The sequence below is a fragment of the Onychomys torridus genome, chromosome 16 (genome assembly GCF_903995425.1).
Source record: "Onychomys torridus chromosome 16, mOncTor1.1, whole genome shotgun sequence".
Taxonomy (NCBI): Eukaryota; Metazoa; Chordata; class Mammalia; order Rodentia; family Cricetidae; genus Onychomys; species Onychomys torridus.
Window position 1 is genome coordinate 63,784,135 of NC_050458.1, and position 12,711 is coordinate 63,796,845.

Consider the following 12,711-nt stretch of genomic DNA (forward strand, 5'->3'; position numbering starts at 1 on the left):
ACACACACACACCTCCCAGTACTATGTAGCTCTGGCTGACCTGTAACTGTTTTTGCATCCTAAGTGCAGGTATTAAAGGTATGCACTAAGCCAGCCTCAAGGATCATTTGACAGTTTGGTAGTGTGGGGTCTAGGTCACTAACCTATTATAGGAACTTTCCCAAGCAATAGTGACTTTAGAATAGCATAATAGCTAGGGAATGAATGCTCACTGTCTAGTGCTCCCCTAGCACACAAGCAGCACTGAATCAGCTGAGTGGTGGTGGCTTATTACTATCCCAGGGCATCAAGATTGTAGGATTAGGTAAAGACTAGTCTGGGATACAGGATACTCATACCAAAGAAAGAAGTATACAGAAACCAAATTTCTTAAAGCTTTTACTTTGAGACATCATGGAAAAAACATACAGGGACACATGGAGAAGACATGATCACAGAATTAGAAGATGACACAATCAGAAGCATCAATGCTGCCTGTCAGCTAATGGTGAAGCTGAAGATCTGGGAGTCTGACATGATCCAGGGGTTTACAGGATGGATTAGTATTCCTCCCCTTCTTCCTCACCCTCTCCTTCAACAGAATCCACACCCACTTCCTCATAATCCTTCTCCAGGGCAGCCATGTCCTCACGGGCCTCAGAGAACTCCCCCTCCTCCATGCCCTCACCCACATACCAGTGCACAAAGGCACGCTTGGCATACATCAGATCAAACTTGTGATCTAGGCGAGCCCAGGCCTCAGCGATGGCTGTGGTGTTGCTCAGCATGCACACAGCCCTCTGGACCTTGGCCAGGTCTCCACCAGGTACCACAGTGGGAGGCTGGTAATTAATGCCAACCTTGAAGCCAGTGGGGCACCAATCTACAAACTGGATACTGCGCTTGGTCTTGATGGTGGCAATGGCAGCATTGACATCTTTGGGAACCACATCACCACGGTACAGCAGGCAGCAAGCCATGTATTTACCATGGCGAGGGTCACATTTCACCATCTGGTTGGCTGGCTCAAAGCAGGCATTGGTGATCTCTGCTACAGAAAGCTGCTCATGGTAGGCTTTCTCAGCAGAGATGACAGGGGCATATGTGGCCAGAGGGAAGTGGATGCGAGGGTAGGGCACCAGGTTGGTCTGGAATTCTGTCAGGTCAACATTCAGGGCCCCATCAAATCTGAGGGAAGCAGTGATGGAAGACACAATCTGGCTAATAAGGCGGTTAAGGTTAGTGTAGGTGGGGCGCTCAATGTCGAGGTTTCTACGACAGATGTCATAGATGGCCTCGTTGTCTACCATGAAGGCACAATCAGAGTGCTCCAGGGTGGTGTGGGTGGTGAGGATGGAATTGTAGGGCTCAACCACAGCAGTGGAAACCTGGGGTGCTGGGTAGATGGAGAACTCCAGCTTGGACTTCTTTCCATAATCAACGGAGAGCCGCTCCATCAGCAGGGAGGTGAACCCAGAGCCAGTTCCCCCGCCAAAGCTGTGGAAAACCAAGAAGCCCTGAAGCCCTGTGCACTGGTCAGCCTGTAGAGAAAAGAGAATGTATTGTTGTATTGGTAAGACATACTCTCAGCACTATGTGCAATTCCTTTAGATGGTGAGCCATATGTACTTGAAAGACAATAGTGAACAAGTATTTAAAAATTATCTGTACAAGTCTAATTATTAATGTAGTGAACGGACTTTATATTTTGGCAGATACCAAGACTCCCCCACACTGCATTTTAAATGCACCCATCTATGTCATTTACCAGCTTGCGAATTCTGTCCAAGACGAGGTCAATGATCTCCTTGCCAATGGTGTAGTGGCCCCGGGCATAGTTGTTGGCAGCATCTTCCTTGCCTGTGATGAGCTGCTCAGGGTGGAAGAGCTGACGGTAGGTCCCAGTGCGAACTTCATCTGGAAAAGGAGAAGCAGTCAGCCCCCCACCAACAATCGGCACACGCCCACTCGCTGTTCGGTGTCTGAAGAGAGACTCTGAGTCTGTGACCAGGACAGACTGCCCCAGGGAAGCTCCTGGTCCACTTACCTATAACCGTGGGTTCCAGGTCTACAAACACGGCCCTGGGCACGTGCTTGCCAGCGCCTGTCTCACTGAAGAAGGTGTTGAAGGAGTCATCTCCTCCCCCAATGGTCTTGTCACTTGGCATCTGGCCGTCAGGCTGGATGCCATGTTCCAGACAATAGAGTTCCCAGCAGGCATTGCCGATCTGGACACCAGCCTGGCCAACGTGGATGGAGATGCACTCACGCTGTGGAATGAGGAAAGTGGGGGAAAAATATTAGCAATGCCAAAAGCAGCTGGGATTCTAGCTCATAGGCACAAGGTGACAAATCCTTAAAACTGGCGAGCATTTCTTTATATATATGTATATATAAAAGCCAATTTCTCTTTCTCACACCTAGGAGTTCTTAGTCATACTTCCTCTTTTTGAAAACAAAGATACCCTCCGTCCTCAAGAGTTCTACTTCTGCTTTGCGTCCAGATTTCCGGACAGTTCTAGACAGAGGAAGCAGGTGGCTTGAGCAGTGAGGGGCTACGTCTCGCTGCAGGGACAAGGGGGAAGTCTTTGCCAAACGGGACAAACGAGCCATTACGAGAGCACGCACCCAGGGTCGGGGATGCTGCTGTAGGCACCGTGCTCAGCCCCTCCACGCCTGTTCTGGTCCAGCAGGAGATCATCAACCTCCCAGATCCGATTTCTGTTTCCCCGGAAAACCCTTCAATGTCACCACCTGGCCCCACATAAATTCCTAACTGGAGACAGTTGGGACTCCATGCTGTTGGTTAAGCTACGTATTGCGGCATACAGTCGCGGAACCCTTCCCCATATTCCTTATTCCTTAAAAGCAAAAAGGAGGTGGAGGCTGAGGTGGTTGTACCTCGGTAGCAAGGAGCCAGCTTAGAATGCGGGGGGCCTGGGTTTGCCCCCCCTGCCCCCCTCCCCCAAACACAAGGTCCAAGAAGGAGACACACCCTAAACCAGGGAAACCCGCAGTGCCTCAGCGCGCACGCGCACACTGCAGAGGCTGTTCCCGCCGCTCGCAGGCGGGAACCTAACGGTCGCGCATGCGTCCTTTGTGCCCGGCGCATTCCCGCCCCCCCCCCCCCCCCGCGCCTTTTCGCGCTAAAGAGGAAGTGAGGGCGGGGAAAGGCCGGTGCTGGCGCCCGAACATCCGAGCGCGAGGGGAGGGTGGGGGAAGGGCCCGCGGGCGGGAAGGCTGGGGTCCCGAACGCGCCATGCTCGATGCCCTGCGCAGGGTGTGGACGGATGCGGACCGGGGTCCAGGAGGGCCCGCGGAAGCCCCTTCCCCGGCGTCCCCCAGCAGCCCGGGCCCCGCGCCCTCCGGCTCGCACGCGCACACACGCGCCTGGCCCGGGACCCCGGCGAGCCGCCCTCCCGTCCCCTCCTCCCGTCCCCTCCTCCCGTCCCCTCCCCACACCGATGCACTCACCATGGTAGTAGCTACGGGTTAGAAGGCGAGGGTGACAGAAGCAGAACACCGGGTCCCGGTTACCGTTCCCGACAGCTAAGAGTCGAGGTAAGTAACGCAATGAGGCAGAGGCGGCGGCTCCCGAGCCTCTTAAGTAGCGGCCGGGGCGGGGCGGGGCGGGGCGGGCGCGGCCCGGGGAGCCACGGTGCCTCCCCCGGCCAGCCGCGTCCATTGGGCGCCCGGCCTGACCGCCGCAGAGGCGGGCTCGGCTCGGAGCCTCCTCCCCGCGGGGCGGGGCGGGGCGCGCGCCGGGGCTGCGGACGGGGCGGCGCCGCTGCAATGCGGAGCCGGCGCGGGCGCGGGGGAGCGGGGGAGCGGGGGAGCGGGCCCGGAGCCTGGGGAGGCTGCCCGTGCGGCCCGGGCCAGCCCCGGACTGGAGAGGTCCGCAGTGTTAAAGGTGAAGCATCCTAAAATGCAGAAACGTGTGGTCCCGATGGCCCAGCTCTTTCTGTCCGTGTGGCCACACGGGATGCGTGAGTCTTGCCTTTTCTCCTCGCTTCCTTTAAAGGCTGTGCATTCCCTACTTACCTGCTACTGTGAAAGCCCTTTTTGATAAAGGCCAACAGCAATACTTGGTATATTGTAATGGCTCTCGTTCTCTCAAAACTAAAGGGACCAAGTGCTGGAAGCAGCTTGAATCATCTAAGTGTTGAAATAAAGACCGACTAGGCCCCATCTTTAGCCTTAAGCTACCAACTTGATGGAGAAGCCCTAAATAAGGGCTCTTTCAAAAGATTTTTAAAGCATTTGAAATGGTAGCTAGAGTTGAAGGAGTGAGGAACCAGAAGGAAAATGTCTCACTGAATATAGAGAGCGAGGATTTCTTGTGCTATACAAATTTTCTTAAAGGATTGCTTGGCGTTGTGTTGAGTGCTATGACGACCAGATTATAGTCAATAAACTACTACTGACCATCGGAATTCATAACGTGACTAGGGCTAACATGTGGCTTTAAATTCGCCTTCACAGAACAGATTGCAATTACTAAACTATTCAAAATGTCTTCCTGGCCCTGGCAGCCGGGAACACAGCCTTTGCAGGCCCGACAACTCCCCTTTCAGCGCCTCCCGGCGCCTGTTAGTCAGGTGCCCTGGGATTCTTGATGCACGGCAGCCCAGGCGAATTCCGAGTCCCAGGAAAGGAAGGCCTCAGCCAGTTAATTAGGAGAAAGAGCAGACACCTGATCTGAGGTTAGAAGAGGCAGGCCCGACATGCTTCAGCAGCAACTTATGTAGGTAATTTCGGGGACTTTTGGAGTTACATTGTTTAAAAGAGGTGATCTGGGCTGAGGAAATCGCTCAGTTAGGACCTGAGTTTGATTCTCCAAACGAGGGAGGAAAAAAAAAAAACAAACAAAAAACCCGCCATGGTGGCTTCTGCCTGTATTGCCTGTGCTGCAGAACTGGCAGACCCCTGAAGCTTAGTGGCTAGCCAGGCGGGCCTTTCTGGGCTAATTCCGGGTCAGTGAAACCATGTATCAAAAGCAAACAAGGGAGAAACAAATATATATATATACCCACCCTTAAATATGTAAATATGATAAATTTAAAACAAACCCTAAAAATTGATCACATGCATGCTCATACACATGTGCTCACCCGTGTGCCCACGTAGGTAGATGATGCTCATCCTTATCTTATGCTTGTCCTACTAGCTCTTATAACGTAAATTAAATTATGCCACTTGTGGAGGATAGAGGACAACTTTTGGGAGACAGTTCTTTCCACGTTTCTGTGTCCCAGGAATCAGATTCAGGTCATCAGAATTCTGAAGCAAATGCTTGACCCTCCGAACCATCTTAACCAAGACAAACTTGTTGTTTATGGAGACAGGGTTTCTCTGTGTAGTCCTGGCTGTCCTGGAACTTGCTCTGTAGACCAGACTGGCCTCAAACTCACAAAGATCCACCTGCCTCTGCCTCCCAAGGCGTGCACCACTACCACCTGGCTCGAAGACAAACTTTTTAAACAACTTTATTGTATTTATTTATCTGTGCATGTGTGGTATGTGTCGCACAGCACATATGGAGATCATAGGACAATTTGCAGGAATCTCCTGTCTCCTCTACCTGGTAGGGCCCAGGGATCCAACTCAAGTTAGGTTTGGCAGCAGATGCTGTTAGGTTTGGCAGATGGCACCTGCTGAGCATCCTGTGCCACATCCAACATGGCTCCAGGGTCAGAGCTGACTGGGGCGGAGAGAGAATGAGGAAAAGACAAGCACAGGCAGAAAGCTGTGCTGGGGTGGTAAGGGCTCTGACAGGGAAACGGCAGCCTCTGGAAGCTAAGCATGTTCATATGTAGAGTTGAACAGAGAAGTGGGGTTATTAAGTTCAGAGGACTTGGGGGCAGGGCCTGTGGTGTCCAGCTGGGTCCAGGAGATGGGCTTAGCTGATCTCATAGGAGCAGTGTCTGTAGGGAGCAGTCTTCAGGACATAAATATCAAGGTGGAAGAAGCTATGCTGGACACTTTCTGCACACACAGTCAACACTGGGACTGGGTCCTCTGAGGAAGGCTTTGCTTTGCCTCTGGATCTCACTCCAGGGTGAAGGCTTTGCCATTATTCCATGGATCTGAGGCTCTGTGGTCCTTGACTTGGCCTTACACATGTCATTAGAACGCATTTACTCAGGGCTTTCTCCATTTTCCATAGTCCTGTGTTACGTATGTATGTAATCCTGAGCATGATTTTTTTTTTTTCTCTATCTTAATAATGTTGTTCGTGATGTTTTTAGGAAGGGAATATAATTTCTGTGTAAAGTTTCTATGTAGGGGGGCTGGAGAGATAGCTCAGCAGTTAAGAGCACTGGCTGCTCTTCAAGACGACTCAGGTTCAATTCCCAGCACCCACACAGCAGCTCACAACTGTCTAACTCCAGTTCCAGAGAATCCAACACCCTCACACAGATATACAAGCAGGCAAAACACCATGAAAAGAAATTTTAAAAATTAAAACATTAAAAAAAGAAAGAAAGAAAAAAGTTTCTATGTAGGACAGTCTCCAGTCAACTATATAGAAACTTCTGATGTAGTCAAGCTCATGTTGGTAAGGATGAAGGGCTCTTTACTATATACTTTTATCCTTTTCCTGTCTTCTCTCCTTCAACAGTGATGGTGTAAAAATAACAAAAGGGTAAATATAACAGTAAGAATTCTAGTTCATATTGTTACCTTAATGAGATTTGGTGAAGCCTTTACCCATTGCTTCATACAAACAACAAACTTAAACTGTTAATAATGTGTGTACATTTTGTAAAGGTGTGTATATGCACATACACAACTTCCCCTGAATTTTGCATGCAGATGAAGAATTTCTTTCATTTTTTTCCACCTTTGGACTTTTTTTTTTTTTTTTTTTTTTGCTTTTCAAGACCGGGTTTCTCTGTGTAGTTTTGGTGTGTCTGTCCTGGATCTCGCTCTGGAGCTAGACCAGGCTGGGCTCGAACTCACAGAGATCTGCCTGGCTCTGCCTCCCAAGTGCTGGGATTAAAGGCATGTGTCACTGCCACCTGGCATTCACCTTTGGATTTTTTGAGAAAGGATCTTGAACTACAAGTCAGTGGACTTGGCACTCACTCTGTTGCCCAAGCTACCTTGAACTTGTGTCTTCCTCCATTAGTGTCTGAAGTGCTAGGGTTACAGGGATGATCCACCACCCCTGGCTGCCTCGCTTCCCCTCACTTCTCTTCTTCCTCTTCTCTCATCAGGGGTGGTTCTAGGAATTGAACCCAAGGACTGGTGCATGCTAGGCAAGTGCTTTACCACTAGAACTCACTGTATAGCCCAGGCTGGCCCTAAACTGTTGGCATCCCTCTGCCTGAAACTTCCAAGTATTGGGATTACAGGTGTGAGCTAGCATTCCCAGCTTCTTGTTTGTTTGTTTGTTTTGGTTTTTTGTTTGTTTGTTTTTTGTTTTGTTTTGTTTTGAGCTGAGGACAGAACCCAGGGCCTTGCGCTTGCTAAGCAAGCACTCTACCACTGAGCTAAATCCCCAACCCACTGAGCTAAATCCCCAACCCAGCATTCCCAGCTTCTTTAACTTTCATTTTTGGAGACAAGGTCTCTAGCCCAGTCTGGCCTCGAATTCCCTACACAGCCAAGGATAATACTAAACTGCCAATCACCCTGCCTCCACCTTCTGATTGATTACAGGTGTAGACCACCATGGTGCTGGGGATTGAACCAGGGCTTATGCTTGCTAGGGCTACAAGCACTCTACTGACTGAGAAATATCTCCAGCCCCTTAGGTGACTTTCTTTAGTTTTTGGTTTTCAAGACAGGGTTTCTCTGTGTAGTTCTGACTGTTCTAGAACTCACTCTATAGACCTGGCTGGCCTTGAACCCAGAGATCTACGTGCCTTTGTCTCTTAAGTGCTGGGATTAAATGACCTTTTTTTTTAATTAAAAGAACTAATAATTTTATTTTCACATGCACAATTATATATTAAAACTGCTGGGGCTATTTGGGCAGTGGCACAACACTCAGGAGGCAGAGGCAGGCAGATCTCTGTGAGTTTGAGGCCATCTGGTGTATAGAGCAAGTTCCAGGATAGCCAGGACTACACAGAGAAACTTATCTCAAAAAACAAAAAACAACAAAAGCCTACAGGGCTGGAGAGTTGGCTTAATGTCTAAGAGCACTTGTTGCTCTTGCAGAGGACCCAGGTTCAGTTCCCAGCATTTACATCATGGCTCACAACCATCTGCAACTCTAGTTCCAGGAGATCTGGTGCCCTCTGACCTCCAAGAGCATCAGGCGTGCACGTGGTACACAAACAATCATGCAGACAAAACATGCAAATACATAAATTCATGGAAGCTGCATCCTTTATCCGACTTCTCCCTCCAAAACCCTTCTCTCTGACAGAAGAGGGAGCATGTCCTCCTTGTCATGCTGCTGAAATCATTCAGGCACAGCATCATGATCCACTGTGTGGAACAGAAGAGATAACACAAGACAGAGCAGTGCCAGCACCGCCTCCCTTATGTCCGGCTGAGTCATCCCTGGTCAGGTGAGTACCATCTTGTGGCAAGTGGGAGGGGCTAGCTACACACTTTTAATCTCAGTTCCTTAGAAGGCTGCAGCAGGAAGATAATAAATTTGAGACCAGCCTTGGCAACACAGAGAGTACCTGTTTCTCAAAATGAATGGGGGGGGGGGGGGGGGGGTCTTTACAGGAGCATCACTATCAGGGAGGGGAAAACGTTATCAGAAACTCTGTCCCCATGACTTGTTTTTATATCCCATTGGTCAAAGCCAGGTTCAGTTCTGAAGGAGGGCAGGAAGGCAAGTGTTGAGCGAGTAAGGGTTTGCTCTAATTTACCCCGGGAATGAAAGAATGAGAGAAAGGTCACCATAGATGCTTACTGTAGCTTGGGCTTGAATGTCCATCCCCCAGACACCCCTGTGCTGAAGGCATGATCCCCAGCAGTGCACTGTTGGGCAGTAGTGGAACTTTTAGGTGGTAGTTATTAGAGGAAGGAAATATCAGTCATTGGGGGCATATCTTTGAAGTGGACACTAGGATATGACCCATTGTCTTCCTGTCTTTCACTTCCTGGCTGCCTTGAGCTACATCTGCTATGCACTCCAAACATTGATTTATTGATGCAGTGGCGTCATTGAAAAGGTCTCCCCAGTATAGGAGAAAGTCCCACAAAAGCTGCATCCCTGGAGTTCCCTTGCACACTTTGCATGCATACCCCCCAACACACACATGTTCTAAATAAATGTTTAAAAAATATATAAAATAAAATGATTTGAAGTAAAATGCACTGGCCCAGGAAAATAGCTCAGCAGGCGGAATCTGCTGCACAATCTTGAGGACATAACTTTGATGCCCAGTAACCACATAAAAGCTGGGCCTGGCAGTGTGGGAAGCAGGAACTGGGGGAGAAGTATCCCTGGTCCTCTCTGAGTAACCATACTAGCAGCATCTGTGAGCTCTAGGTTCAGTGAGAGACCTTGCCTGAAAAACTAAGGTGGGGGGTTGGGGATTTAGCTCAGTGGTAGAGCGCTTGCCTAGCAAGTGCAAGGCCCGGGGTTCGATCCTCAGCTCAAAAACAAAAAAACAAAAAACAAACAAACAAAAAAACCTAAGGTGGTAGGGCTAGAGAGATGGCTCAGTGGTTAAGAAAACCTGAATTTGGTTCTCTGACCTATATCTGGTGGTTCACAACTGCCTGTTAACTCCAGCTACAGGGTATCCAATGCCTCTTGCCTCCAAGGGCACCTGCATTTATGGGTATAAACACAACAGGGGCACATGCATACACAGAACTTAAAAGAAAAAAAAGTAAAAAGAAAGGTAGAGGATGGGCGGTGGTGGCACACACCTTTAATCCCAGCACTCGGGAGGCAGAGGCAGGTGGATCTCTTGAGTTTGAGGTCAGCCTGATCTATAGAGTGAGTTCCAGGACAGCCTGGGCTACATAATGAGACCCTATCTCAAAAACAAACAACAAAAAGGAAAAAGGTTTCTAACATCTATATCTCTCCTCTTTTTTCTTTCCTAGAATGTGGAGCAATGACGGCCATGATGATAAACACCTTGTCATTTGGTAAGGATGGAGGAAAGTGGAATCTAGGTCCCTATGACATGGTGGAGCTACAGGAGCCTGGGACCGCTTCATCAGTTTGAACACATTAATAACAAACTCAGAGTCACCAATAATGTGTCTGAGTCTCATTAAGGAAGGAAGTGAAAGCATTTCCCTGTTGTGTCGGTTAACCCAGCGTGAGCCCAGATTTGAACTCTACTTCACTGCTCTTCCTGTGTCTTCCATTGTCCTTCATCTGCCGTGAGAGTCTGAAGCTGTGCTAGCCCAAATGCTGCCTTGGGTCTGTCCCTGTGTCTGTGTGCCCTGGTGTGTGTGTTCCTAATGAAGGCTTTGCTCCCTCTATTGACCAGCACAGACATGGGGAAGGAATGTAGGACACTTCACAGAAGTCTAGAGTGTTACAGGGAATAAAGTCACTGACCCAGGTAACACTATCAAGCAATATCCATATGCTGCTTCAGCATTTGTGATGGATATTTGTTAATAAAGTTTGCTTTCTAGCCTGGTGGGGTGGGAGGGTGGGGGGTGGCTCACACCTTTAATTCCAGCACTTAGGAGGCAGAGGCAGGCTGATCGTGAGTTCAAGGCCAGCCTGGTCTACAGAGTGAGTTCCAGGACAGCCAGGGCTACACAGAGAAAGCCTGTCTGGAAAAACAATAAATAAATAAAGTTGTTTTCTACTTGCAGTCAGTCTTTCTCTGGACCGCCAGCCCACAAATAATGACAGAGATTTATTGTTAATTATGAAAGCTTGGCCTTTAGCTTAGGCTTATTCCCAACTTATAACTTAATTAACCAGCTTTTATTGATCTATGCTTTGCCACATAGCTTTTTACCTCTTCCCCATTCTGTATGTCCGACTTGTGGTGTCCTCTGTGTGCCTACATTCCTCTTCCAGGCCCTCTCTCTCCAGGAAGTCCCGCCTGGTCTCTCCTGCCCAGCTATTGGCCATTCAGCTCTTTGTTAAACCAATCACAGTGACACATCTTTACACAGTGTAAGCAAATATTCCGCGACATCTGCCTATTTGCTGTTTTCAGCATTTATTACCATAACACACACACATACACACACTAATATGCGCACATGTGCATTACCCATGGGTCAATGGCATGGAAGAGTATATAACTGAAGATTTAGGTTATACAAATGATTATATGAGAATCCAAAGCAAGAAAGCTTGATTGTTACACTATTTTCTTAAAAGGCAGTTTAAACAAACAGGCTGAGTCCACAGCAGGATATCAGGCTTAAGTTTTAAGTGATCAACAAAGGATGTGTTATAGTTGTGAGGTCCAGCAAAAATTCCTCACTTTTAGAATATAAGAGAGATTTTCATGGGGGACTGGAGAGATGGTTCAGTGGTTAAGAACACTAACTGTTCTTCCAGAGGACCTGGGTTCAATTCCCAGCACCCACATGGCAGCTCAGAACTGTCTGTAACTCCAGTTCCAGGGGACCCAACATACATGACAAAACACCAATGCACATAACATAAAAAGAAAGATATTTTCATAGCACTACATTGCCACAGACTACCTACCTCTGAATTCCTCATTACAAAAGAAACTAAAACTATTTAGGTATTTGGTGTGTGTGTGTGTGTGTGTGTGTGTGTGTGAGAGAGAGAGAGAGAGAGAGAGAGAGAGAGAGATGGGGTATGTCGCTGTTACTTGTAGCTAATAGAAATCCATAGTCCATTGTGCGTCATACCTGTCATATCAGCACTCGAGAAAGCAGAAGCAGGAATATTAGTTCAAGGCCAGATGAGTTACATAGTGAGTTCTACACAGGTTTGTTTGTTTGGTTGTTTGGAGACAAGGCTTCTCTCTATAGCACTGGCTGTCCGCTATGTAGACCAGGCTGGCCTCAAACTCAGAGATCCACCTGCTTCAGCCTCTCAATCTCTGGGATTAAAGGTTAAAGACATATGCAAAACAAAGACTAAGCAAAAAAGCTCAAAACAAACAAACACAAAAATAATATTAAATAAAGCATTGTTAAAAAAAAAAAAAAAGCTAAACTAAAAAAAGGGGAGTGGTGGTGTCATGTGCCTTTAATCCTAGCACTTGGAAGGCAGAGACAGGCAGATCTCTGTGAGTTTGAGGCCAGCCTGATCTACAGGGTGAAATCCAGGACAGCCAGAGCTACACAGAGAAACCATGTCTAGTAAAACAAAAACAAAAAAGAGATGTTCATTGTTTAAGAGTTTCCTTTTTTTGGCAGTGGGGTTGGAGACAGTTTCTCTGTGTCTGTGTCCAGGCTGTCCTGGAACTCTGTAGACCAGGCTGGCCTTGAACTCACAGAGATCTGCCTGCCTCTGCCTCCCAAGTGCTGGGATTAAAGGCGTGCACCACCATCGCCCTGCAAGAGTTGTTTTCTAAGTCATTTTCATCTAAATTAGTGAGACTATTTTTGGAGAATCTATGGGACCAGTTCTCTCCACTTTCAGCTACCCAGACTTTATAACCAATCACCTCAAAACTTACCAACTTGAAACAATTATCTATAGAAAGAACAAGTATGTGTTATTTCTCTTGGTTCCGTGTGGTGTCATCTGGCTTACTCAGCAGCTTTGTCCATTGGGACGTCTAGAATGGCAGATATCCTGGCCTTTTGTTTTCTGTTGGACGGGATACAGTGCTTGTCCACATGACC

General features: G+C 48.2%; 1 protein-coding gene across 1 annotated transcript; it reads right to left on the reverse strand.

Annotated features, from left to right (window-relative positions):
• Window positions 1-361: 361 nt before the first annotated feature.
• LOC118596873 (tubulin alpha-1B chain) lies at window positions 362-3,576 on the reverse strand. The gene is made up of 4 exons (XM_036207857.1): window positions 3,454-3,576; window positions 2,027-2,249; window positions 1,748-1,896; window positions 362-1,520 (listed from the first exon to the last, which is right to left on the reverse strand). Exons 1-4 carry the CDS (start codon window positions 3,454-3,456, stop codon window positions 540-542), a joined length of 1,356 nt encoding a protein of 451 aa, XP_036063750.1. The 5' UTR covers window positions 3,457-3,576; the 3' UTR covers window positions 362-539.
• Between the last annotated feature and the right edge of the window lie 9,135 nt (window positions 3,577-12,711).